A 27,033-nucleotide genomic window follows, 5' to 3' on the forward strand; every position below is an offset into this window, starting at 1 on the left:
AAGATTTTCACCTTTTGAACACTATAAACTCTACATAATACAATACACAATTCAATTTACTAAGAGATTGGTGAGGAAATTCCACGGCAGAGATGTTGTCACACACAGGTTTAACTCTGCCCCCGTGTGTTCAAATATTAAAATATACTCTTCATTCCATCACCTGGGTTCTAAGCTACTTTTGTGCAAAAGGATGCATTACTCTGTGATACCAATTAAATGACATCTACATCATGTTGCTGCTTGTCATCTTTTTTTTCGCTGGCCACATGCCTGTAGTCTGTACCAATAAAGTGGGAAGAATGACAAGTGAGAAGTACAAGCAGTTTTCTGCACAGTTTACAAGAAAGATGGTCCTCTCAAAACTGAAAAAACTGGGGACCTACTTTGACTTCTAAGCTTTACTATGCATGCCCAGCATGAACATCAGCAGCCATGTTTGATCAGTGCCTCAATTCCCACTCAGACTTGTGCATTAAACCACCTCTCACCCATGTGCATGTCAGCATTTGTAGAGATTCTCCAAGTGTCTCTCACCATCCATCTACACCTGCAGGCAGGATACAGGGCTCTGACAGGTCAACTTAGGTCACCAGTGGGGCTGCAGGCTCTGGGAAGAGGAGTGGGCGCTGCATCCAGCCAAGCCCCGCAACAATGAGGGCAGAAAAGCATGCAGTGGCTCTGTGAGCAGTATCCTGCCATGGCTTGGAAAGCCAGTTTGCTGAGTCACGTTAGGGCAACTTCGGGTCAACTGCCACTAACACAAACAGGCAGTAACAAAAAGGGCAAACTTCAAAGCGTGTTGTCAATCTCCACCAAGATACATTCCAGCAACTGTGCAGAGGAGCAGGGCCTGCACAAGCACAGACCTGCCAGGCACAGCCACCCTAGCCATGCTTTTAGAAAAAAAAGGATTGGCAAGAAAAATCCATGGGTTGTGCTGCAGCACGCCCTGCATTGACGATAACTTCTGTGACTTTTGATTTCAGCTTACACAGTAACTTGCATGAACTCAGATTAATCCAGAGCCTTGTTGCTGGACACATGAGAACTTAAACACACATGCAGCTCCACCATCCTCCCCCCGCCCAGGGGCAGCACAGCCACTATTAAACAGGCTGGGCAGGAAGCGGCCACAGCACAGCCAGCCTGCAGCGTGAGGAGCCATGTCGACCTACGTGCAGCTGAACACTGGAGCCAAGATGCCCATCCTGGGGCTGGGCACCTGGAAGGTAACAGCTTGACAGAAAAGCACTCGTACTGCAGAGCTCCCTGGCACCGACATGGCTTGCTTCTGCTCTGCCTGGCTGCGGGACTGAGCCTGTGTGAGAGAGGAGCTACAGAGTAATGGCAGGAGGAGGGATTTGAGTTTCAGAGCACCCATCTTGCAAAAAAAATAACATCAGGGAGGGTTACTTTCTGTAAGGTAGCTTTCCCATTCTTCTTTTGCTAGGAAACAGGTATTCAAACTGCAGTGATCTGAGCTTTTTAAGAAATTGTTGTTGTTTTCAGTCCACACCAGGACAAGTGACAGCTGCAGTGATGGCTGCAATCGATGCTGGATATCGCCACTTCGATGGTGCCTATGTGTACCGGAATGAGAGGGAGGTTGGGGATGGGATCCAGCAGAAAATCAAGGAAGGCGTTGTGAAACGAGAGGACCTCTTCATTGTCAGTAAGGTAAACACCTGATGTCCTTCCGTCCCAAAGCAGGGGATGGGAAATGCTCTGCCTATGCTGTTTGCGGAGTAGGTAGCTTAGAGTCAAGTTTTACACTGAAGGACAAAGCGATTCCTAACATCCTTCTTGTCATTCCTGATTCGAGCTCATTGCTTCACCGCATGAGGAAGGCAGTGGCCCTGCACCTCATGCCCCTGCTGGAGCTCAGAGACCACCTGCACAGCATGGGCACGGGGGAAGGGGAGCAGGAAAAGAGATGGAGGGCCACGTAGGCAGAAGAAAGTCAGAAATCGGAGACAAACTGCTCTGAGATCACATGTGGTAGTGGGTTGGTACAGCGGCACTACCGGTGTGCTGATGGCACTCTCGTGATGCCAAAGCACAACCAGAACTGACAAGCATTGCAGCGGCAGTGCCTTGGAGCACCACAGTTCTTGCCCCAGCAGTGGGGCTCACACTCGTCTGCTGCACGAGGAACATGAGGTTCTGGGCAGTGTCAGATGCCTTTATTCCCCATGGCTTTCCAAAGAAGATGGAGCATTCCTGTCATCTATGAAACGGCACACAAAGCTTTAACCCAGGAGATCACACTGTGGCTTGGCTTTTTGTCTCCAGCTGTGGTCCACATTTCATGAAAAACATCTGGTGAAGGGAGCCTGCCAGAAAACTCTTGCCGATCTAAAACTGGATTACCTGGATCTCTATCTCATCCACTGGCCTTCAGGCTTCAAGGTACAGTAAAATGGCAATTCTGTTTACTTGCTTTCTTGGGTGGAATCTTCAGAGCTGCCAGCTATGCTTTCAGCACCACTGCTGTTCCTGTCCTGAAATACCACATCTCTTTGGACTGTCATTCTGTTCTGCTCTGGCCATATGAGCCAGGCTCTGGAATTGTGCCCACAAGTGCACTTCGTGCATGGTGTTTTCTGTCCTCTTGATAATGGGAGAGAAAGATCTAATTGATGGCAAGGACGCACTGATCCTGCCTGAATTAAAAGGATAATATGGTTCAAGATTTCACTATCTTATGATGAGTATTAAAGTGTGTGCATTTGTTTTAATGCCATCTTAGCTTCCTATGCTCCTCTTCGGTTTACTTACAAATCTAACTTCCCTAAAGGGAATGTTACAAACATTTTTATTCCACACTCACAGGCAGGAGAGGATCTGTTTCCCACAGATGAGAACGGCATGATTATACCCAGTAACACTGACCTCCTACAAACATGGGAGGTAAGTTCAACCACAGAAACAGTCCACTTCTCTCTGTCTTATACAGTCCATTCCACACTTTCATTGCATTCAACACTCTCCGAAATGTCCTTTCACACATGTACATTTACCTGGGAGGAAATCAAGGAAATACAAGGTAGATGGCTGCATGCTTGGTCATTACTTCCACACTACGGATCCCTGCATGCCTACATCACAGTGAGAGCCAAAATCTCTTTCAGGGAAGCTGCAGACCTTGCAGAAGATGGAAGAAGTTCTCAGCTTGACCATATCAACCATATCTCAGCTTGGTCCAATGCACCACAAGTCCTCAGGCAGTTCTTGTACTGCTCAAACACATTTTGCAGGAATAAAGACATAACAGGTTGTGATATCACCTACAGCCAGGAGCACAACCCTTCAGTGCTTGTACAGCAGCAAATTGTTGAGTAGCATTGTCCTTTTCCTCATGCATTTTTCACAGTGTCAAGGAGTTAGACTATGAGCTTGGAGCAGCTTGCACCCACATTTCTTCAGCAAGCGTTGCAGATCTGTATAGTTAATTTGTGCTTCTCTTGAAAACAAGGAACCGTGCCACAGAAGAGCATCTTCAAAATCCATCTTTGATACCAGGTGTTGACTTTGTTCCTCTTTCTGCTAGGCCATGGAAGAGCTGGTGGATGCTGGCCTGGTAAAAGCCATTGGCATCTCTAACTTCAACCACGAGCAGATTGAAAGAATCTTGAACAAGCCAGGACTGAAATACAAGCCTGCAAACAACCAGGTAAGATGATGAGTGACCCCCCTTATACAGCGTTCATTGACTATGAAGATCTGATGTGTTGAATGGGGATATGGAAAAGGACATCAATGTGAAGAAGGCATTTATCCTGAATCCAGCTCTGTGTGTATTTCTGCATACAAAAAGCACTGACATATTCACAACTTGTTGCACCTTGACGGACTGCAGTACACAAAGGCAGATGTATTTCCTCATGAAACGTTTCTGGAAGGATAAAGAAAACGGAGCTGAGTTTGATGCAAAAGGCAGACTCTAACTGCTTTCATTGTTAACTACTGGCACACAGCAATATCTCAGTGGTTCTGCCACCGTCATCCTCTGCATCCTTTTGTGTTTCCAGGTTGAATGCCATCCATACCTGACACAGGAGAAGCTGATCAACTACTGTCAATCCAAAGGGATTGCTGTGACAGCATACAGTCCTTTGGGCTCTCCTGACAGGCCACGGTAAGAATATCTGAAATTTTGAATTGGAGCTGGCAGGAATTTTGCAGGAACTATCGCTACTACAACTCCATTAATCATTCATCGTGATACAGAGATATCTATTGCTACGCTGGCTGTTCCTGTGGAGGTTTCTTGCCACTGACATTCTGATATTTGCTTAGGGTTAAGCTAGAGCATCCTTTACCTCTGGATGACCCCAGGATTAAAGAGATTGCAGCCAAGCACAACAAAACAGCAGCACAGGTAGGTGGATGCTGGACGGTGGGTACTGCTTCCCATAACTCTGTCATTAACAAAAATTAGACCTGAGGAGGAGATCAAATGTAAACGCATTCTCTACAAGTTGTGGCACTCCTCTGATTATTCCCAAATGCAGATTGTTCCTTGTGTGGCTCGCAATATGAGCTACTTTTGCTTCTTTGGCCATAAAAAAAGTAAAGATTCTTGACCCATCTTCAGGTATCTCTTTCCCTCTCAAGTTCTGTTGCAGAGAATGGCAGCCTCGTATAAATTACTGAAAGTCCAAGCAAGAAAGAAAATACACAAACTGTGTCCAAACCAGACTGGGGAGGAGGCCTCCATTCTGGTTACCCACCACTCTCCTTTTTGCTCATCACGGAGCCCTACCCGGGCCATAGGACAGGAATGACTTGAAATACTGCTATATAAAAGTGGCGGCACATACGGCAAACCACTATTGAGAACACTCAGCTTCTGTGGTAACACCACCTGTCTTCCCTCTGATTCAGTGGTCTCTTCCTGCAGGTTCTCCTTCGCTTCCATATCCAGAGAAACGTGATTGTGATCCCCAAGTCTGTCACACCACAGCGCATTGTGGAGAACTCCAAGGTGGGTGATTACGAGTAAGCTGGCATCACTTCTCCCTGCAGAGCAAACAGGAGTCCTTCCTCAGCCTTCCCAAGCCCTTCTCAGAAGAGAACAAAGGACGTTTTCTATCTGCTGGTTTACCTCTACTAAAGGATTATTCTGAGCAGGCTTGCAGGCCAAGATCAGTAACACAGCAGATCAACCTGACATAGAATATACAGTGCTCATAAAGAAGTTACTGTGTTCATTAAAAATGCAGTCCTCTATCTCTTAAGTCAGCAGTCCATGACGTAAAATGGATCTGCTGTCTCTCTTCCTCACGCTACTCCATTTCTTTCAAAGAGGTGATTTCCAGTATTTTCTCTTGTTAGGTCTTTGACTTTGAATTGACTAAAGAAGAAATGGCAACTCTTCTCAGCTTCAACAGGAACTGGAGGATGGGTTTATTGAGCCAGTAAGTGACATCGATTCTTTACTTTCAAGTCTTACCTCTTGAATTATCTCCACAGTGTGGTTTCTGTCAGAGCTGCTAGGTAGCATGAAATTCATTTTATCGACAAAATTTACTAATTCAAATAATAGAAGGTTTGTCCAAAAATACTTCTACAACAGACAAGTAAATATACTCATTTTGATTTCAATCAGTATGAAATCAAAGGAACGAAACAGCAGACCACAAACTCATTTTCAATTCAGTGTCCAGGGAACTCTCTAACTTCAAGCACAAAAGATGGGTTCTCATGGATCATTTTGCCTTTCTCCACATTAGAAAAATTGGGATGCATATCTTCACACATTCTTCCAGCAATTACACCATTCAGATCATAGAGTTATGGAATCATAAAATCACAGAATCACAGACTCATGGAATGGCTCAGGTTGGGAGGGACTTTAAAGATCCCCCTGTTCCAACACCTTCGCTATTGGCTGGGATGCCAGCCACTTCATCAGGCTACCCAGGGCCCCTTAAAATCCCCATTTAGCGACACCTCTCCGCACCAAACACACCTCCATCTAACACCTGCTTTAGTCATTAAAAGTACTTTCTCTTTTTGATTTCTTTCAGGGCCAGAACACACAAGGAGTACCCTTTCCATGCAGAATACTGATGCTGTTTGTAACCGGGCCTTCTCTAGACCCCTGGTGTTTCATGTGCCTCTCCCCTAGCTTTGAGTTCTGTATCCAGCTTCCTTACTTTGCCTGCCTTGATGCTCTCAATGAAGTCAGAGGATATTTACTCCATTGCTTCGATCCAATTTGGCTCTTTGGAAGATGGAAGGAGTATTGCCCAGCGGAACAAAATGTGGGATGTAATAATTTTCTGCTTATCAGAAGAGAGGAGGATTACAGAAGTATCTGGGCAGAACTGCTAAGTGGAAAATGAGGACAGTTTGAATTCTTGAACTACTATTCAGCAAATGCCTTCAGTCTTGCATCAGCACAAAGTAACTTTAAAGGGTAAAAGCATTACTGGATGAAATACTGGTGTAGGGGGGGTGGGGGGGAAGTATTCTTTCTGAAATTAAATAAACTATCTACGAATGTTAAACCTCTCTTCTTGGCTGATGGCTGGGATCTGTGGAACAAACTGGTCCTCGTTCTAACAGTTCAGCTCACACTTCTCTGCTGCGTGAGGAAAATGAGGTTCTGAGCACCTTGGGAAAATATGATCTGCTCTGTGCATGTCTCAAAGAATGTGTGGTCATGGGCTTTCATGGTTATCCTTTGGAAGGAAAATGGGAAACGGAGTTGATTGCAAAGTAGACATTTTTTGAAAAACCTCTGCTGAAATGAATCTGCTAGAGGACACCTGCCAGCTTGAAACTGTATTGCCTGGATCTCTACCTCATGCTCTGACCTTTGGGTTTCTAGGAATAGTAATGCACTTGGCTTTATCATGACCTCTTCTTCTGAAGACTTACTAGCTTTACTGCCCAATAACTGCTACCAATGACAAAGGTAATCACGGATTGGAAAAGTACCAGCATTGTTCTTGCCTGTGCATGGGTCTGTGTGGTTTCTTTTCCTGTAGGTGAGTCACCACTTTGAGGGGCCCAGCACAGATACGGCCTTGACTGGGATATGCTGGCGAGAAATACCGGATGGGTGCTGTTTCTTTCTTGGTCTAACACTCTGATTTTCTTTGTTTAACCAAAGAGATTTGGGAATGGGTGCCATGTCAGACACACTACAATAATTATCAGTACCCAACTTTCCACAAGATAACCATGTTGGGCAAGCTCTCCAGATTTTTCTCCATTTTCATGAAGAGAAACAAGGAATATCAGGCAGAATGCGTTCAGGCCTTGTCTTGCATCATGAATAGTGACTTCATTGCGCTCTGCTAGGCCATGGCAGAGCTGGTCGATGCTGCTCTGCTAAAAGCCACTGGAACTTCCAGCATTAACCGCGAGCAGAATGAAAGAATCCAAAACAAGCCAGGACTGGATTATAACCCTGCGATCAACCAAGCTGATAAGTGCGAAACCAGGCGCACAGTTCTCAGGGATTATGAAGATCTGATTAAAGTTGCTTGAGGACGTGGAAAGAGGGAGAACAAAGTGGACACTCCACGTACTCCAAATGCCATTCTATCGAGAATTCTGGGTAGAAATGCCATCTGAAATCCAGGAAGAGAACTCTCTGATGGAGCAAATAGGAGCAAATATTCCCTGGGCTGCATGTAAAATATACAATAAATTCTATGTATATAAGTTACAAAGCATTTTAAATGTAGTTTTTCTTGAAACATAAAATTGAGAGCAACAAGAACATACAACTAGTCGGATGTTTGACCTTGTTTTGTGAATCTCAGTCTGGTGTGAAAATCAGGCTGGCTCGAGGGCAGTGGCTGCCATTCATCGTGAGTTGTCTAGGTGTTCGTCAGAGATTTTTGATGAAATATTATTTTTCCTGTGCTTCATCCTTGACAATAATTGTTCACAAATGCACACACTGCCAAAAAATGATGACATGAATAAGATGTGACTGTGAATCGAGGGATATTTTTCTCTGGTAAAATATGGCTTATGAATGTCTTGTATAGAGACACAACCAAAGTTTTTCTTTCAGTTGAATGTCTGACTGCAACGCCATAGATTTCATGTGAAAAAATTGCTAGTAATAAATTTGATTGAAAACAAATTCACAAGTATACTCAAATAGGATAATATTTTGTTCTAAATTTTGAAACCAGTTCTCATATTTCTTTATCAAAATGAAAGCAGGGCTGCATATTTTCCATTGTTTACAGCACTGTCTTTAGCCAATGTATCAAAATGCGTGAAATCATCTGTCATAACGTGAGCCTGCCACAATTTACTTTTCATTTCAAATGCTGTTATTGTCTGAAACATAGCACAGATGAAAGGGATTTCCACCCCAGGGACGCACCTTTAACTCATTTAAATGAGTAGCCAAATCCAACAAAAATGCTAAATCTGTGAGCCGTTTTTGATCTTCACGTTCTGGCACAAATTTTCCTCTTGATCACAGAAGGATTTGTTTTCACTTTGCAAATCATCACGTTTTTTCAGCACTTTACCTCGACTTAGCCACCTTCCTTCAGAAAAGGAAATGATGGCCTCACAATCACCACGCATACTTTTAAGGAACTCTTCAAACTAACAATAATACAGACCCTTGGATTTGTGAAATTCACAGCTTGGATGACCATTTGTACAATGGCATCTATTCTTAGAGCTTTTGCACAGAAATTTACTTGCTGTCTAGTCACTGAATCATAGAATGGCTTGGGTTGGAAGGGACCTCAAGAATTATTAGGTTCCACTCCCTAGCCACATGTAGGGCTGCCAGCGGCTACATCAAGATTGCCCAGAGACCCCTCCAACCTGGCCTTCATCACCTCCAGGGAAGAGGTATCCTCAACTTCTCTGGCCAACCTGTTCCAGCGCTTCACCACTCTCTCAGTAAAGAACTTCTCCCTGACATCTAATCTGAATCTCCCTCCTTTTTGTTTAAAACCTTTCCCCTCTGGTCCTATCGCTATTTACCCATACAAAAAGTTGATTTCCCTCATGTTCATAAACTCTCTTTGAAATCTGGAAGGCCACAATCAGGTCTTCTTGTAGTCTTCTCTTTTCCAGGCTAGTTCCTTCAGCAAGGAACCTTCAACAAGCCCAGTTCCTTCAGCCTATCTACATAGGAGACGTGCTCCAACATAGGAGAGGCGCTGATGCAGTGGTAGTTCATCAAACATTGAGATACTGGTGGCAACTGCATCATCTTCTATTAATTCTATAAGTCCCTTTTTTGTACCATCCCTGGGACACCACCAGTAGCTCTACCAGACATTTTGACAAAGGTGAAAGAAAACTGCTCTAATGCACTTTTTTCACTGTTTCATAGAAATCAATCTGTGCCTTTCAATGGCACCAAAGAAGCAATTTCTTCATTGGCATTATATTTGTCATCAATACCTCTAAGGAAAATGACAAACTGAGCTGTGTCTGTAGCACTAGCACTTTCATCTATCGTCAAAGTGTAAAATTTGAAATTAGCAGCTTCACTCTCCAATTTTTTTTGATAGGTTTTCCGGTTTCTTCAGTTCACCTGGCTACAGTCAGGTGAGACAAACTGATTTTAGAAAAATCCCTTGTTTTATCAGGACACATTGTATCGGCCCTGCTTTTCCCACATTGCTTAACAAACTCGCCATCAGATTTGCTATGTCGTAAGAAGATTTTATAACAGAGTCTATTTGAGTATTCACTTATTTTTAAATATTTTCTTGAGGTGACAGATGTTGACTCAGTTCCAATATTTTGTCTTTACAATGCATTCCTCAATATGCATCAAATGCACGTTTCTGCAAAGGTATTCTGAAATTGTCCTTTTTGAAAACTGACGTGACTTCCTTGCAAAAGAACCACAGTGCCATATTATTATTTGTCAGCACTGCACAGCACCCACCTTGCGTTACGGGGCAAGGCCAGGCTGCTCAGCAGGGCAGAGCTGACACCATGATGATGCAGCAGCAGGGCACAGGATGCAGGATGGACATGCTTGCTGAAGCCTGTACCAATAAACTGGAAGAATTACAAGCGAAAAGAACAATTCACAAGAAGAAAGTTGCTCCTCTTAAGATCGCAAAAACACCAAGGATACACTTTGACTTCTGAACTTAACCACACGTGCTTTGCATGAACTTCAGCAGCAACGTTTACCGTGTGCCTCACTTCCTGTTCTGTGAAGTGCAGGAATATTACCTGTGGCAAAGGGAACAACTTCATTCTGTTGCCCCAGGTATCTCTCACCATCCACCTGCACCAGCACTTAGGGACACCAGGCTCTGGCAGGCCAAAACAGACAACGGTGGGACAGAGGCACAGGCCCTGCCTTCACCTGAGTCTTCCAGCTGTGAGTGCGGCAGCACAGGATGGCTCTATGAGAAATTCCATGCCATACCTAGGGCTCCGCTTGGATGAATTTTTGTGGGGCAACCTCCGGCTTTAATAACGCCAAGTCATAGGGCAAAGTGCCACTAACTCAAACAGGCAGTAACCAACTGGGAGAAGTCTATAAGTGTTGCAAATCACAATCAAAATGTATGCAAACAACTGGGCCGAGCGGCAAGGCCCTGCACAAGCACAAACCAAACCAGAGAACAGCAACACTCATTATGATGTGAGTAATATTATGACTCTCCTTATGATAAAGAAATGGACTGGGAGTCAAAGTTTATGGGGTGTCCACAGCAATTACTTCTGCTGACAATCACTTCCATAATTCCAGAATGATTTCAGCTTGCACATTAACTCATGTCAGTTGAGAATAAAACACAGCAGTGTTGCTCGTCACGTGAGAGCTCAGAGCGCAAGCGCAGCTCCACCATCCTCCCCCCGCCCAGGGGCAGCACAGCCACTATTAAACAGGCTGGGCAGGAAGCGGCCACAGCACAGCCAGCCTGCAGCGTGAGGAGCCATGGCGACCTACGTGCAGCTGAACACTGGAGCCAAGATGCCCATCCTGGGGCTGGGCACCTGGAAGGTAACAGCTTGACAGAAAAGCACTCGTACTGCAGAGCTCCCTGGCACCGACATGGCTTGCTTCTGCTCTGCCTGGCTGCGGGACTGAGCCTGTGTGAGAGAGGAGCTACAGAGTAATGGCAGGAGGAGGGATTTGAGTTTCAGAGCACTCATCTTGCAAAAAAAATAACATCAGGGAGGGTTACTTTCTGTAAGGTAGCTTTCCCATTCTTCTTTTGCTAGGAAACAGGTATTCAAACTGCAGCGATCTGAGCTTTTTAAGAAATTGTTGTTGTTTTCAGTCCCCACCAGGACAAGTGACAGCTGCAGTGATGGCTGCAATCGATGCTGGATATCGCCACTTTGATGGTGCCTATGTGTACCGGAATGAGAGGGAGGTTGGGGATGGGATCCAGCAGAAAATCAAGGAAGGCGTTGTGAAACGAGAGGACCTCTTCATTGTCAGTAAGGTAAACACCTGATGTCCTTCCGTCCCAAAGCAGGGGATGGGAAATGCTCTGCCTATGCTGTTTGCGGAGTAGGTAGCTTAGAGTCAAGTTTTACACTGAAGGACAAAGCGATTCCTAACATCCTTCTTGTCATTCCTGATTCGAGCTCATTGCTTCACCGCATGAGGAAGGCAGTGGCCCTGCACCTCATGCCCCTGCTGGAGCTCAGAGACCACCTGCACAGCATGGGCACGGGGGAAGGGGAGCAGGAAAAGAGATGGAGGGCCACGTAGGCAGAAGAAAGTCAGAAATCGGAGACAAACTGCTCTGAGATCACATGTGGTAGTGGGTTGGTACAGCGGCACTACCGGTGTGCTGATGGCACTCTCGTGATGCCAAAGCACAACCAGAACTGACAAGCATTGCAGCGGCAGTGCCTTGGAGCACCACAGTTCTTGCCCCAGCAGTGGGGCTCACACTCGTCTGCTGCACGGGGAACATGAGGTTCTGGGCAGTGTCAGATGCCTTTATTCCCCATGGCTTTCCAAAGAAGATGGAGCATTCCTGTCATCTATGAAACGGCACACAAAGCTTTAACCCAGGAGATCACACTGTGGCTTGGCTTTTTGTCTCCAGCTGTGGTCCACATTTCATGAAAAACATCTGGTGAAGGGAGCCTGCCAGAAAACTCTTGCCGATCTAAAACTGGATTACCTGGATCTCTATCTCATCCACTGGCCTTCAGGCTTCAAGGTACAGTAAAATGGCAATTCTGTTTACTTGCTTTCTTGGGTGGAATCTTCAGAGCTGCCAGCTATGCTTTCAGCACCACTGCTGTTCCTGTCCTGAAATACCACATCTCTTTGGAGCTGTCATTCTGTTCTGCTCTGGCCATATGAGCCAGGCTCTGGAATTGTGCCCACAAGTGCACTTCGTGCATAGTGTTTTCTGTCCTCTTGATAATGGGAGAGAAAGATCTAATTGATGGCAAGGATGCACTGATCCTGCCTGAATTAAAAGGATAATATGGTTCAAGATTTCACTATCTTATGATGAGTATTAAAGTGTGTGCATTTGTTTTAATGCCATCTTAGCTTCCTTTGCTCCTCTTTGGTTTACTTACAAATCTAACTTCCCTAAAGGGAATGTTACAAACATTTTTATTCCACACTCACAGGCAGGAGAGGATCTGTTTCCCACAGATGAGAACGGCATGATTATACCCAGTAACACTGACCTCCTACAAACATGGGAGGTAAGTTCAACCACAGAAACAGTCCACTTCTCTCTGTCTTATACAGTCCATTCCACACTTTCATTGCATTCAACACTCTCAGAAATGTCCTTTCACACATGTACATTTACCTGGGAGGAAATCAAGGAAATACAAGGTAGATGGCTGCATGCTTGGTCATTACTTCCACGCTACAGATCCCTGCATGCCTACATCACAGTGAGAGCCAAAATCTCTTTCAGGGAAGCTGCAGACCTTGCAGAAGATGGAAGAAGTTCTCAGCTTGACCATATCAACCATATCTCAGCTTGGTCCAATGCACCACAAGTCCTCAGGCAGTTCTTGTACTGCTCAAACACATTTTGCAGGAATAAAGACATAACAGGTTGTGATTATCACCTACAGCCAGGAGCACAACCCTTCAGTGCTTGTACAGCAGCAAATTGTTGAGTAGCATTGTCCTTTTCCTCATGCATTTTTCACAGTGTCAAGGAGTTAGGCTATGAGCTTGGAGCAGCTTGCACCCACATTTCTTCAGCAAGCGTTGCAGATCTGTATAGTTAATTTGTGCTTCTCTTGAAAACAAGGAACCGTGCCACAGAACAGCATCTTCAAAATCCATCTTCGATACCAGGGGTTGACTTTGTTCCTCTTTCTGCTAGGCCATGGAAGAGCTGGTGGATGCTGGCCTGGTAAAAGCCATTGGCATCTCCAACTTCAACCACGAGCAGATTGAAAGAATCTTGAACAAGCCAGGACTGAAATACAAGCCTGCAAACAACCAGGTAAGATGACGACTGACCCCCCGTATACAGCGTTCATTGACTATGAAGACCTGATGTGTTGAATGGGGATATGGAAAAGGACATCAATGTGAAGAAGGCATTTATTCTGAATCCAGCTCTGTGTGTATTTCTGCATACAAAAAGCACTGACATATTCACAACTTGTTGCACCTTGACGGACTGCAGTACACAAAGGCAGATGTATTTCCTCATGAAACGTTTCTGGAAGGATAAAGAAAACGGGGCTGAGTTTGATGCAAAAGGCAGACTCTAACTGCTTTCATTGCTAACTACTGGCACACAGCAATATCTCAGTAGTTCTGCCACCATCATCCTCTGCATCCTCTTGTGTTTCCAGATTGAATGCCATCCATACCTGACACAGGAGAAGCTGATCAACTACTGTCAATCCAAAGGGATTGCTGTGACAGCATACAGTCCCTTTGGCTCTCCTGACAGACCATGGTAAGATCACCAGCATTTTGCAAGGGAGCTGGCATGAATTTTGCTCGAACTACTCCTTCTAGAACTCCAGTAATCATTATCCATTAGCAAGATGCAGATCTGTTGCAATGCTGGCTGTTCCTATGGAGGTTTCTTGCCACTGATCTTCTGTTCTCTGTGTAGGGCTAAGCCAGAGGATCCTTCTCTTCTAGATGACCCCAAGATTAAGGAGATTGCAGCCAAGCACAACAAAACAGCAGCACAGGTATGTGGGAGCTGGATGGTGGGTACTGCTTCCTGTAACACAGTCATTAAAAAAATTACACCTGAGAAGCAGATAAAGCCTAAATCCATTCTCTGCAAGCTGTAGCACTCCTCTGATTTTTCCCTAACAATGCAGATTGTTCCTTCTATGTCCTGCAATATGGCAATTGTTTCTTCTGCCATCAACCAAGAAAAGTTCATTGTTCCATCTGCAGGCATCCTTTCTCACCACAAGTCCTGTTACAGAAAATGAATTGCAGAATTGTAGAACCGATTGTGTTGGAAGAGACTCTTGAAGGTCATTTAGTCCAACCCCTGCACTGAACAGAGACATCTTCAGCTAGGTCAGCCTGGGCCAGCCTGATTGTGAATGCCTCCAAGGACCAGGAATATACCACGCCTCTGAGCAACCACTTCCAGTGCTTCAATACCCTTACTGTAAAAAAAAAATTCTCCCTATACCCAATCAAAATTGCTCACTCTTTTAGTTTGAAATCATTGTGAAGTTTTGCTTAAATTACTGACAGTCCATCTAAGGAAGAAAATAACTGAATGTCCCAAAACCAGATTGGAGAGGAAGTCTCCCATGTGGGGATCCACCACTTAGCCCTTTGCTCTTCAGGAAGCGCTATACAGGCCACAGGACAGGAATGACTCGAAAGGCATCTCTACAAAAGTGGCTGCAGCACAGGCAAACTGCTGTTAAACACACTCAGTTTCTATGGCAACACCTCCACTTGTCTTCTTCTCTCTCATTCAGTGGTCTCTTCCTGCAGGTTCTCCTTCGCTTCCATATCCAGAGAAACGTGATTGTGATCCCCAAGTCTGTCACACCACAGCGCATTGTGGAGAACTTCAAGGTGGGTGATTATGAGTAAGCTGGCATCACTTCTCCCTGCAGAGCAAACAGGGGTCCTTCCTCAGCCTTTCCAAGCCCTTCTCAGAAAAGAACAAGGGACGTTTTCTATCTGCTGGTTTACCTCTACTAAAGGATTATTCTGAGCAGGCTTGCAGGCCAAGATCAGTAACACAGCAGATCAACCTGACATAGAATATACAGTGCTCATAAAGAAGTTACTGTGTTCATTAAAAATGCAGTCCTCTATCTCTTAAGTCAGCAGTCCATGACGTAAAATGGATCTGCTGTCTCTCTTCCTCACACTACTCCATTTCTTTCAAAGAGGTGATTTCCAGTATTTTCCCTTGTTAGGTCTTTGACTTTGAATTGACTAAAGAAGAGATGGCAACTCTTCTCAGCTTCAACAGGCGCTGGAGGATGGGTGTAGTGAGCCAGTAAGTGACATCGATTCTTTACTTTCAAGTCTTACCTCTTGAATTATCTCCACAGTGTGGTTTCTGTCAGAGCTGCTAGGTAGCATGAAATTCAATTGACAAAATTTACTAATTCAAATAATAGAAGGTTTGTCCAAAAATGCTTCTACAACAGACAAGTAAATATACTCATTTTGATTTCAATCAGTATGAAATCAAAGGAACGAAACAGCAGACCACAAACTCATTTTCAATTCAGTGTCCAGGGAACTCTCTAACTTCAAGCACAAAAGATGGGTTCTCATGGATCATTTTGCCTTTCTCCACATTAGAAAAATTGGGATGCATATCTTCACACATTCTTCCAGCAATTACACCATTCAGATCATAGAGTTATGGAATCATAAAATCACAGAATCACAGACTCATGGAATGGCTCAGGTTGGGAGGGACCTTAAAGATCCCCCTGTTCCAACACCTTCGCTATTGGCTGGGATGCCAGCCACTTCATCAGGCTACCCAGGGCCCCTTAAAATCCCCATTTAGCGACACCTCTCCGCACCAAACACACCTCCATCTAACACCTGCTTTAGTCATTAAAAGTACTTTCTCTTTTTGATTTCTTTCAGGGCCAGAACACACAAGGAGTACCCTTTCCATGCAGAATACTGATGCTGTTTGTAACCGGGCCTTCTCTAGACCCCTGGTGTTTCATGTGCCTCTCCCCTAGCTTTGAGTTCTGTATCCAGCTTCCTTACTTTGCCTGCCTTGATGCTCTCAATGAAGTCAGAGGATATTTACTCCATTGCTTCGATCCAATTTCGCTCTTTGGAAGATGGAAGGAGTATTGCCCAGCGGAACAAGATGTGGGATGTAATAATTTTCTGCTTATCAGAAGAGAGGAGGATTACAGAAGTATCTGGGCAGAACTGCTAAGTGGAAAATGAGGACAGTTTGAATTCTTGAACTACTATTCAGCAAATGCCTTCAGTCTTGCATCAGCACAAAGTAACTTTAAAGGGTAAAAGCATTACTGGATGAAATACTGGTGTAGGGGGGGTGGGGGGGAAGTATTCTTTCTGAAATTAAATAAACTATCTACGAATGTTAAACCTCTCTTCTTGGCTGATGGCTGGGACCTGTGGAACAAACTGGTCCTCGTTCTAACAGTTCAGCTCACACTTCTCTGCTGCGTGAGGAAAATGAGGTTCTGAGCACCTTGGGAAAATATGATCTGCTCTGTGCATGTCTCAAAGAATGTGTGGTCATGGGCTTTCATGGTTATCCTTACGAAGGAAAATGGGAAACGGAGTTGATTGCAAAGTAGACATTTTTTGAAAAACCTCTGCTGAAATGAATCTGCTAGAGGACACCTGCCAGCTTGAAACTGTATTGCCTGGATCTCTACCTCATGCTCTGACCTTTGGGTTTCTAGGAATAGTAATGCACTTGGCTTTATCATGACCTCTTCTTCTGAAGACTTACTAGCTTTACTGCCCAATAACTGCTACCAATGACAAAGGTAATCACGGATTGGAAAAGTACCAGCATTGTTCTTGCCTGTGCATGGGTCTGTGTGGTTTCTTTTCCTGTAGGTGAGTCACCACTTTGAGGGGCCCAGCACAGATACGGCCTTGACTGGGATATGCTGGCGAGAAATACCGGATGGGTGCTGTTTCTTTCTTGGTCTAACACTCTGAATTTCTTTGTTTAACCAAAGAGATTTGGGAATGGGTGCCATGTCAGACACACTACAATAATTATCAGTACCCAACTTTCCACAAGATAACCATGTTGGGCAAGCTCTCCAGATTTTTCTCCATTTTCATGAAGAGAAACAAGGAATATCAGGCAGAATGCGTTCAGGCCTTGTCTTGCATCATGAATAGTGACTTCATTGCGCTCTGCTAGGCCATGGCAGAGCTGGTCGATGCTGCTCTGCTAAAAGCCACTGGAACTTCCAGCATTAACCGCGAGCAGAATGAAAGAATCCAAAACAAGCCAGGACTGGATTATAACCCTGCGATCAACCAAGCTGATAAGTGCGAAACCAGGCGCACAGTTCTCAGGGATTATGAAGATCTGATTAAAGTTGCTTGAGGACGTGGAAAGAGGGAGAACAAAGTGGACACTCCACGTACTCCAAATGCCATTCTATCGAGAATTCTGGGTAGAAATGCCATCTGAAATCCAGGAAGAGAACTCTCTGATGGAGCAAATAGGAGCAAATATTCCCTGGGCTGCATGTAAAATATACAATAAATTCTATGTATATAAGTTACAAAGCATTTTAAATGTAGTTTTTCTTGAAACATAAAATTGAGAGCAACAAGAACATACAACTAGTCGGATGTTTGACCTTGTTTTGTGAATCTCAGTCTGGTGTGAAAATCAGGCTGGCTCGAGGGCAGTGGCTGCCATTCATCGTGAGTTGTCTAGGTGTTCGTCAGAGATTTTTGATGAAATATTATTTTTCCTGTGCTTCATCCTTGACAATAATTGTTCACAAATGCACACACTGCCAAAAAATGATGACATGAATAAGATGTGACTGTGAATCGAGGGATATTTTTCTCTGGTAAAATATGGCTTATGAATGTCTTGTATAGAGACACAACCAAAGTTTTTCTTTCAGTTGAATGTCTGACTGCAACGCCATAGATTTCATGTGAAAAAATTGCTAGTAATAAATTTGATTGAAAACAAATTCACAAGTATACTCAAATAGGATAATATTTTGTTCTAAATTTTGAAACCAGTTCTCATATTTCTTTATCAAAATGAAAGCAGGGCTGCATATTTTCCATGGTTTACAGCACTGTCTTTAGCCAATGTATCAAAATGCATGAAATCATCTGTCATAACGTGAGCCTGCCACAATTTACTTTTCATTTCAAATGCTGTTATTGTCTGAAACATAGCACAGATGAAAGGGATTTCCACCCCAGGGACGCACCTTTAACTCATTTAAATGAGCAGCCAAATCCAACAAAAATGCTAAATCTGTGAGCCGTTTTTGATCTTCACGTTCTGGCACAATTTTTCCTCTTGATCACAGAAGGATTTGTTTTCACTTTGCAAATCATCACGTTTTTTCAGCACTTTACCTCGACTTAGCCACCTTCCTTCAGAAAAGGAAATGATGGCCTCACAATCACCACGCATACTTTTAAGGAACTCTTCAAACTAACAATAATACAGACCCTTGGATTTGTGAAATTCACAGCTTGGATGACCATTTGTACAATGGCATCTATTCTTAGAGCTTTTGCACAGAAATTTACTTGCTGTCTAGTCACTGAATCATAGAATGGCTTGGGTTGGAAGGGACCTCAAGGATTATTAGGTTCCACTCCCTAGCCACATGTAGGGCTGCCAGCGGCTACATCAAGATTGCCCAGAGACCCCTCCAACCTGGCCTTCATCACCTCCAGGGACGAGGCATCCTCAACTTCTCTGGCCAACCTGTTCCTTCACCACTCTCTCAGTAAAGAACTTCTCCCTGACATCTAATCTGAATCTCCCTCCTTTTTGTTTAAAACCTTTCCCCTCTGGTCCTATCGCTATTTACCCATACAAAAAGTTGATTTCCCTCATGTTCATAAACTCTCTTTGAAATCTGGAAGGCCACAATCAGGTCTTCTTGTAGTCTTCTCTTTTCCAGGCTAGTTCCTTCAGCAAGGAACCTTCAACAAGCCCAGTTCCTTCAGCCTATCTACATAGGAGACGTGCTCCAACATAGGAGAGGCGCTGATGCAGTGGTAGTTCATCAAACATTGAGATACTGGTGGCAACTGCATCATCTTCTATTAATTCTATAAGTCCCTTTTTTGTACCATCCCTGGGACACCACCAGTAGCTCTACCAGACGTTTTGACAAAGGTGAAAGAAAACTGCTCTAATGCACTTTTTTCACTGTTTCATAGAAATCAATCTGTGCCTTTCAATGGCACCAAAGAAGCAATTTCTTCATTGGCATTATATTTGTCATCAATACCTCTAAGGAAAATGACAAACTGAGCTGTGTCTGTAGCACTAGCACTTTCATCTATCGTCAAAGTGTAAAATTTGAAATTAGCAGCTTCACTCTCCAATTTTTTTTGATAGGTTTTCCGGTTTCTTCAGTTCACCTGGCTACAGTCAGGTGAGACAAACTGATTTTAGAAAAATCCCTTGTTTTATCAGGACACATTGTATCGGCCCTGCTTTTCCCACATTGCTTAACAAACTCGCCATCAGATTTGCTATGCCGTAAGAAGATTTTATAACAGAGTCTATTTGAGTATTCACTTATTTTTAAATATTTTCTTGAGGTGACAGACGTTGACTCAGTTCCAATATTTTGTCTTTACAATGCATTCCTCGACATGCATCAAATGCACGTTTCTGCAAAGGTATTCTGAAATTGTCCTTTTTGAAAACTGACGTGACTTCCTTGCAAAAGAACCACAGTGCCATATTATTATTTGTCAGCACTGCACAGCACCCACCTTGCGTTACGGGGCAAGGCCAGGCTGCTCAGCAGGGCAGAGCTGACACCATGATGATGCAGCAGCAGGGCACAGGATGCAGGATGGACATGCCTGCTGAAGCCTGTACCAATAAACTGGAAGAATTACAAGCGAAAAGAACAATTCACAAGAAGAAAGTTGCTCCTCTTAAGATCGCAAAAACACCAAGGATACACTTTGACTTCTGAACTTAACCACACGTGCTTTGCATGAACTTCAGCAGCAACGTTTACCGTGTGCCTCACTTCCTGTTCTGTGAAGTGCAGGAATATTACCTGTGGCAAAGGGAACAACTTCATTCTGTTGCCCCAGGTATCTCTCACCATCCACCTGCACCAGCACTTAGGGACACCAGGCTCTGGCAGGCCAAAACAGACAACGGTGGGACAGAGGCACAGGCCCTGCCTTCACCTGAGTCTTCCAGCTGTGAGTGCGGCAGCACAGGATGGCTCTATGAGAAATTCCATGCCATACCTAGGGCTCCGCTTGGATGAATTTTTGTGGGGCAACCTCCGGCTTTAATAACGCCAAGTCATAGGGCAAAGTGCCACTAACTCAAACAGGCAGTAACCAACTGGGAGAAGTCTATAAGTGTTGCAAATCACAATCAAAATGTATGCAAACAACTGGGCCGAGCGGCAAGGCCCTGCACAAGCACAAACCAAACCAGAGAACAGCAACACTCATTATGATGTGAGTAATATTATGACTCTCCTTATGATAAAGAAATGGACTGGGAGTCAAAGTTTATGGGGTGTCCACAGCAATTACTTCTGCTGGCAATTACTTCCATAATTCTAGAATGATTTCAGCTTGCACATTAGATAACACAGCAGTGTTGCTCGTCACGTGAGAGCTCAGAGTGCAAGCACAGCTCCGCCATCCTCCCCCCGCACAGCCACTATTAAACAGGCTGGGCAGGAAGCGGCCACAGCACAGCCAGCCTGCAGCGTGAGGAGCCATGGCGACCTACGTGCAGCTGAACACTGGAGCCAAGATGCCCATCCTGGGGCTGGGCACCTGGAAGGTAACAGCTTGACAGAAAAGCACTCGTACTGCAGAGCTCCCTGGCACCGACATGGCTTGCTTCTGCTCTGCCTGGCTGCGGGACTGAGCCTGTGTGAGAGAGGAGCTACAGAGTAATGGCAGGAGGAGGGATTTGAGTTTCAGAGCACCCATCTTGCAAAAAAAATAACATCAGGGAGGGTTACTTTCTGTAAGGTAGCTTTCCCATTCTTCTTTTGCTAGGAAACAGGTATTCAAACTGCAGTGATCTGAGCTTTTTAAGAAATTGTTGTTGTTTTCAGTCCACACCAGGACAAGTGACAGCTGCAGTGATGGCTGCAATCGATGCTGGATATCGCCACTTCGATGGTGCCTATGTGTACCGGAATGAGAGGGAGGTTGGGGATGGGATCCAGCAGAAAATCAAGGAAGGCGTTGTGAAACGAGAGGACCTCTTCATTGTCAGTAAGGTAAACATCTGATGTCCTTCCGTCCCAAAGCAGGGGATGGGAAATGCTCTGCCTATGCTGTTTGCGAAGTAGGTAGCTTAGAGTCAAGTTTTACACTGAAGGACAAAGCGATTCCTAACATCCTTCTTGTCATTCCTGATTCGAGCTCATTGCTTCACCGCATGAGGAAGGCAGTGGCCCTGCACCTCATGCCCCTGCTGGAGCTCAGAGACCACCTGCACAGCATGGGCACGGGGGAAGGGGAGCAGGAAAAGAGATGGAGGGCCACGTAGGCAGAAGAAAGTCAGAAATCGGAGACAAACTGCTCTGAGATCACATGTGGTAGTGGGTTGGTACAGCGGCACTACCGGTGTGCTGATGGCACTCTCGTGATGCCAAAGCACAACCAGAACTGACAAGCATTGCAGCGGCAGTGCCTTGGAGCACCACAGTTCTTGCCCCAGCAGTGGGGCTCACACTCGTCTGCTGCACGGGGAACATGAGGTTCTGGGCAGTGTCAGATGCCTTTATTCCCCATGGCTTTCCAAAGAAGATGGAGCATTCCTGTCATCTATGAAACGGCACACAAAGCTTTAACCCAGGAGATCACACTGTGGCTTGGCTTTTTGTCTCCAGCTGTGGTCCACATTTCATGAAAAACATCTGGTGAAGGGAGCCTGCCAGAAAACTCTTGCCGATCTAAAACTGGATTACCTGGATCTCTATCTCCTCCACTGGCCTTTAGGCTTGAAGGTACAGTAAAATGGCAATTCTGTTTACTTGCTTTCTTGGGTGGAATCTTCAGAGCTGCCAGCTATGCTTTCAGTGCCACTGCTGTTCCTGTCCTGAAATACCACATCTCTTTGGACTGTCATTCTGTTCTGCTCTGGCCATATGAGCCAGGCTCTGGAATTCTTCCCGTGAGCACTGTGTGTGCACGGTGTCCCCTTTGATAACAGGATTGTAAAACCTTACACCAAGCTCAGGCCTCTCAGCTGCAACAAGAAGGTATTCTGCTATCCCTCACACAACTACAATGCGTTAATTTCAAATGTAACCTCCACAGAATTCAGTAGAATGTCCTGCCTTTATTGGAACACTTGTTGGCAAGAAGGCCTTGACTTTCCTTGAATTAAAAAGAAGAAATGGTACAGGACTTAATTATCTTACAATGAGAATAAACATGTTTGGTTTTATTTTTTGCATGTACTATTAGCTTTGCTTCCTACACTCCTGTTTGATATCCTCACAATGCTAGCTACCCTAATGGGATTGTGACAAGCATTTTTATTCCACACTCACAGGCAGGAGAGGATCTGTTTCCCACAGATGAGAACGGCATGGTTATACCCAGTAACTCTGACCTTCTACAAACATGGGAGGTAAGTTCAACCACAGAAACAGTCCACTTCTCTCTGTCTTATACAGTCCTTTCCACACTTTCATTGCATTCAACACTCTCCGAAATGTCCTTTCACACATGTACATTTACCTGGGAGGAAATCAAGGAAATACAAGGTAGATGGCTGCATGCTTGGTCATTACTTCCACACTACGGATCCCTGCATGCCTACATCACAGTGAGAGCCAAAATCTCTTTCAGGGAAGCTGCAGACCTTGCAGAAGATGGAAGAAGTTCTCAGCTTGACCATATCAACCATATCTCAGCTTGGTCCAATGCACCACAAGTCCTCAGGCAGTTCTTGTACTGCTCAAACATATTTTGCAGGAATAAAGACATAACAGGTTGTGATATCACCTACAGCCAGGAGCACAACCCTTCAGTGCTTGTACAGCAGCAAATTGTTGAGTAGCATTGTCCTTTTCCTCATGCATTTTTCACAGTGTCAAGGAGTTAGGCTATGAGCTTGGAGCAGCTTGCACCCACATTTCTTCAGCAAGCGTTGCAGATCTGTATAGTTAATTTGTGCTTCTCTTGAAAACAAGGAACCGTGCCACAGAAGAGCATCTTCAAAATCCATCTTCGATACCAGGGGTTGACTTTGTTCCTCTTTCTGCTAGGCCATGGAAGAGCTGGTGGATGCTGGCCTGGTAAAAGCCATTGGCATCTCCAACTTCAACCACGAGCAGATTGAAAGAATCTTGAACAAGCCAGGACTGAAATACAAGCCTGCAAACAACCAGGTAAGATGACGACTGACCCCCCTTATACAGCGTTCATTGACTATAAAGACCTGATGTGTTGAATGGGGATATGGAAAAGGACATCAATGTGAAGAAGGCATTTATTCTGAATCCAGCTCTGTGTGTATTTCTGCATACAAAAAGCACTGACATATTCACCATTTGTCTCTCGATCAGATGGACCAATGTTTGCAAATGCAGACGTAGTTCTTCCAGAAACATTCTTTCTGTTAGGATAAAACATGGCTAAGTTAAACCTCTGCAGACTAACTGTGTAAAAAATTTACATGGTAATAGGTTTACAAGAGAAAATGAAGGACATGTCATCCAAGACATTACCCCGTTTGTGCAAAAGGCAGACTCTAACTGCTTTCATTGCTAACTACTGGCACACAGCAATATCTCAGTGGTTCTGCTACCATCATCCTCTGCATCCTCTTTTGTTTCCAGATTGAATGCCATCCATACCTGACACAGGAGAAGCTGATCAACTACTGTCAATCCAAAGGGATTGCTGTGACAGCATACAGTCCCTTTGGCTCTCCTGACAGACCATGGTAAGATCACCAGCATTTTGCAAGGGAGCTGGCATGAATTTTGCTCGAACTACTCCTTCTAGAACTCCAGTAATCATTATCCATTAGCAAGATGCAGATCTGTTGCAATGCTGGCTGTTCCTATGGAGGTTTTTGCCACTGATCTTCTGTTCTCTGTGTAGGGCTAAGCCAGAGGATCCTTCTCTTCTAGATGACCCCAAGATTAAGGAGATTGCAGCCAAGCACAACAAAACAGCAGCACAGGTATGTGGGAGCTGGATGGTGGGTACTGCTTCCTGTAACACAGTCATTAAAAAAATTACACCTGAGAAGCAGATAAAGCCTAAATCCATTCTCTGCAAGCTGTAGCACTCCTCTGATTTTTCCCTAACAATGCAGATTGTTCCTTCTATGTCCTGCAATATGGCAATTGTTTCTTCTGCCATCAACCAAGAAAAGTTCATTGTTCCATCTGCAGGCATCCTTTCTCACCACAAGTCCTGTTACAGAAAATGAATTGCAGAATTGTAGAACCGATTGTGTTGGAAGAGACTCTTGAAGGTCATTTAGTCCAACCCCTGCACTGAACAGAGACATCTTCAGCTAGGTCAGCCTGGGCCAGCCTGATTGTGAATGCCTCCAAGGACCAGGAATATACCACGCCTCTGAGCAACCACTTCCAGTGCTTCAATACCCTTACTGTAAAAAAAAAATTCTCCCTATACCCAATCAAAATTGCTCACTCTTTTAGTTTGAAATCATTGTGAAGTTTTGCTTAAATTACTGACAGTCCATCTAAGGAAGAAAATAACTGAATGTCCCAAAACCAGATTGGAGAGGAAGTCTCCCATGTGGGGATCCACCACTTAGCCCTTTGCTCTTCAGGAAGCGCTATACAGGCCACAGGACAGGAATGACTCGAAAGGCATCTCTACAAAAGTGGCTGCAGCACAGGCAAACTGCTGTTAAACACACTCAGTTTCTATGGCAACACCTCCACTTGTCTTCTTCTCTCTCATTCAGTGGTCTCTTCCTGCAGGTTCTCCTTCGCTTCCATATCCAGAGAAACGTGATTGTGATCCCCAAGTCTGTCACACCACAGCGCATTGTGGAGAACTTCAAGGTGGGTGATTATGAGTAAGCTGGCATCACTTCTCCCTGCAGAGCAAACAGGGGTCCTTCCTCAGCCTTTCCAAGCCCTTCTCAGAAAAGAACAAGGGACGTTTTCTATCTGCTGGTTTACCTCTACTAAAGGATTATTCTGAGCAGGCTTGCAGGCCAAGATCAGTAACACAGCAGATCAACCTGACATAGAATATACAGTGCTCATAAAGAAGTTACTGTGTTCATTAAAAATGCAGTCCTCTATCTCTTAAGTCAGCAGTCCATGACGTAAAATGGATCTGCTGTCTCTCTTCCTCACGCTACTCCATTTCTTTCAAAGAGGTGATTTCCAGTATTTTCTCTTGTTAGGTCTTTGACTTTGAATTGACTAAAGAAGAAATGGCAACTCTTCTCAGCTTCAACAGAAACTGGAGGATAGCTTTACTGAGCCAGTAAGTGACATCGATTCTTTACTTTCAAGTCTCACCTCTTGAATTATCTCCACGGTGTGGTTTCTGTCAGAGCTGCTAGGTAGCATGAAATTCAATTGACAAAATTTACTAATTCAAATAATAGAAGGTTTGTCCAAAAATGCTTCTCCAACAGACAAGTAAATATACTCATGTTGAAATCAAAGGAACGAAACAGCAGACCACAAATTCATTTTCAATTCATACTTCTAGTACAAAAGATGGGTTCTCGTGGATCATTTTGCTTTTCTCCACATTAGAAAAATTGCGATGCATATCTTCACACATTCTTCCAGCAATTACACAATTCAGATCATGGAGTCACAAAATCACAGAATCACAGACTCAAAGAATGGCTTGGGTTGGGAGGGACCTTAATGATCACCCAGTTCCAAGTCCCTTGCTATTGGCTGGGATGCCAACCACTACATCAGGTTGCCCAAGGCCCCTTAAAATCCCCCTTTTGTGGTTCCTCCATGCACTGAACACACCTCCATCTAACACATGCGTTAGTCATTAAAAGTACTTTCTCTTTTTGATTTCTTTCAGGGCCAGAACACACAAGGAGTACCCTTTCCATGCAGAATACTGATGCTGTTTGTAACCGGGCCTTCTCTAGACCCCTGGTGTTTCATATGCCTCTCCCCTAGCTTTAAGCTCTATATCTAGCTTTCTTACTGCATCTGCCTTGTTGTTGCCAGTGAAGTCAGAGGGCACTTATTCCATTGATTTTGTCTGAGTTTATTCTTTGGATGATGTAAAGAAAACAGTTCAGTAGAATAAATTGTGCGATGTAATAATTTTCTGCTTATCAGAAGAGAGGAGGATTACAGAAGTATCTGGAAGAACTGCTCAGCGGAAAACGAGGACAGTTTGAATTCTTGAACCACTATTCAGCAAATGCCTTCAGTCTTGCATCAATGCAAACCAGAGGCTAATCCACAAGAATTAACAGACATCCACCATTGCATGTGAATTCTCCCATTTTTTAAATACAAGTAACTTTAAAGCGTGAAATTATTACTGGATGAAATGTTAGTGCAGGAATGATGGGTTGAATCATGTTTGTTTAGAAATTAAATGAAATCTCTATAAATTTACCCTTCTTTCTTTCTTTGAGCATTAGCACAGGGGAAGGGAAACAATAAAGTCATGGAGGGCTGTGTAACACAAGATGTCATCCTAACACCAATGTGGTGTTAGGAAGCATCTTTCCTTTATTCCTCATGATACATTCCAAGCAACTTCACAAACAAGTGCTCTCAGAGTTTGGGTTCTACATTTAAACGACATACATGAGCATTACCTGGGGGAACATATTTATTCTTTTCCAAGATCTCATTAGTATATGCTAAAGTCCCTCTGGCCACGCACAGTAGCATCTAAGGTGGTTACATGCCCACTTACAT

The 27,033-nt window shown here is 44.3% G+C and overlaps 2 protein-coding genes across 17 annotated transcripts in view; one reads left to right on the forward strand and one right to left on the reverse strand.

Moving 5' to 3' along the window:
- Positions 1–27,033, reverse strand: part of BPGM (bisphosphoglycerate mutase) — a 54,463-nt gene that overhangs the window by 25,236 nt on the left and 2,194 nt on the right. The window lies entirely within an intron of this gene.
- Positions 1,035–26,724, forward strand: LOC128073369 (aldo-keto reductase family 1 member B1-like). 15 transcript variants are annotated; one of them, XM_052668211.1, is made up of 11 exons: positions 1,045–1,232; positions 1,513–1,680; positions 2,296–2,412; positions 2,836–2,895; positions 22,734–22,751; positions 23,392–23,514; positions 23,965–24,071; positions 24,233–24,314; positions 25,090–25,173; positions 25,524–25,606; positions 26,174–26,724. In XM_052668211.1, the coding sequence occupies exons 1-11, from the start codon at positions 1,167–1,169 to the stop codon at positions 26,214–26,216; spliced, it is 951 nt and encodes a 316-aa protein (XP_052524171.1). In that variant the 5' UTR covers positions 1,045–1,166; the 3' UTR covers positions 26,217–26,724. The 15 variants fall into 15 exon arrangements, with proteins under 15 accessions (XP_052524174.1, XP_052524170.1, XP_052524171.1 ...); XM_052668209.1 differs by lacking the exons at positions 1,045–1,232; positions 1,513–1,680; positions 2,296–2,412; positions 2,836–2,895 and adding exons at positions 10,809–10,978; positions 11,259–11,426; positions 12,042–12,158; positions 12,583–12,642; XM_052668214.1 differs by lacking the exons at positions 22,734–22,751; positions 23,392–23,514; positions 23,965–24,071; ... (2 more) ...; positions 25,524–25,606; positions 26,174–26,724 and adding exons at positions 3,554–3,676; positions 4,035–4,141; positions 4,303–4,384; ... (1 more) ...; positions 5,341–5,423; positions 6,036–6,467 and having other exon boundaries at positions 1,035–1,232; positions 2,836–2,913.

This window comes from Tympanuchus pallidicinctus, unplaced genomic scaffold (genome assembly GCF_026119805.1).
Source record: "Tympanuchus pallidicinctus isolate F22 unplaced genomic scaffold, pur_lepc_1.0 scaffold8, whole genome shotgun sequence".
Taxonomy (NCBI): domain Eukaryota; kingdom Metazoa; phylum Chordata; class Aves; order Galliformes; family Phasianidae; genus Tympanuchus; species Tympanuchus pallidicinctus.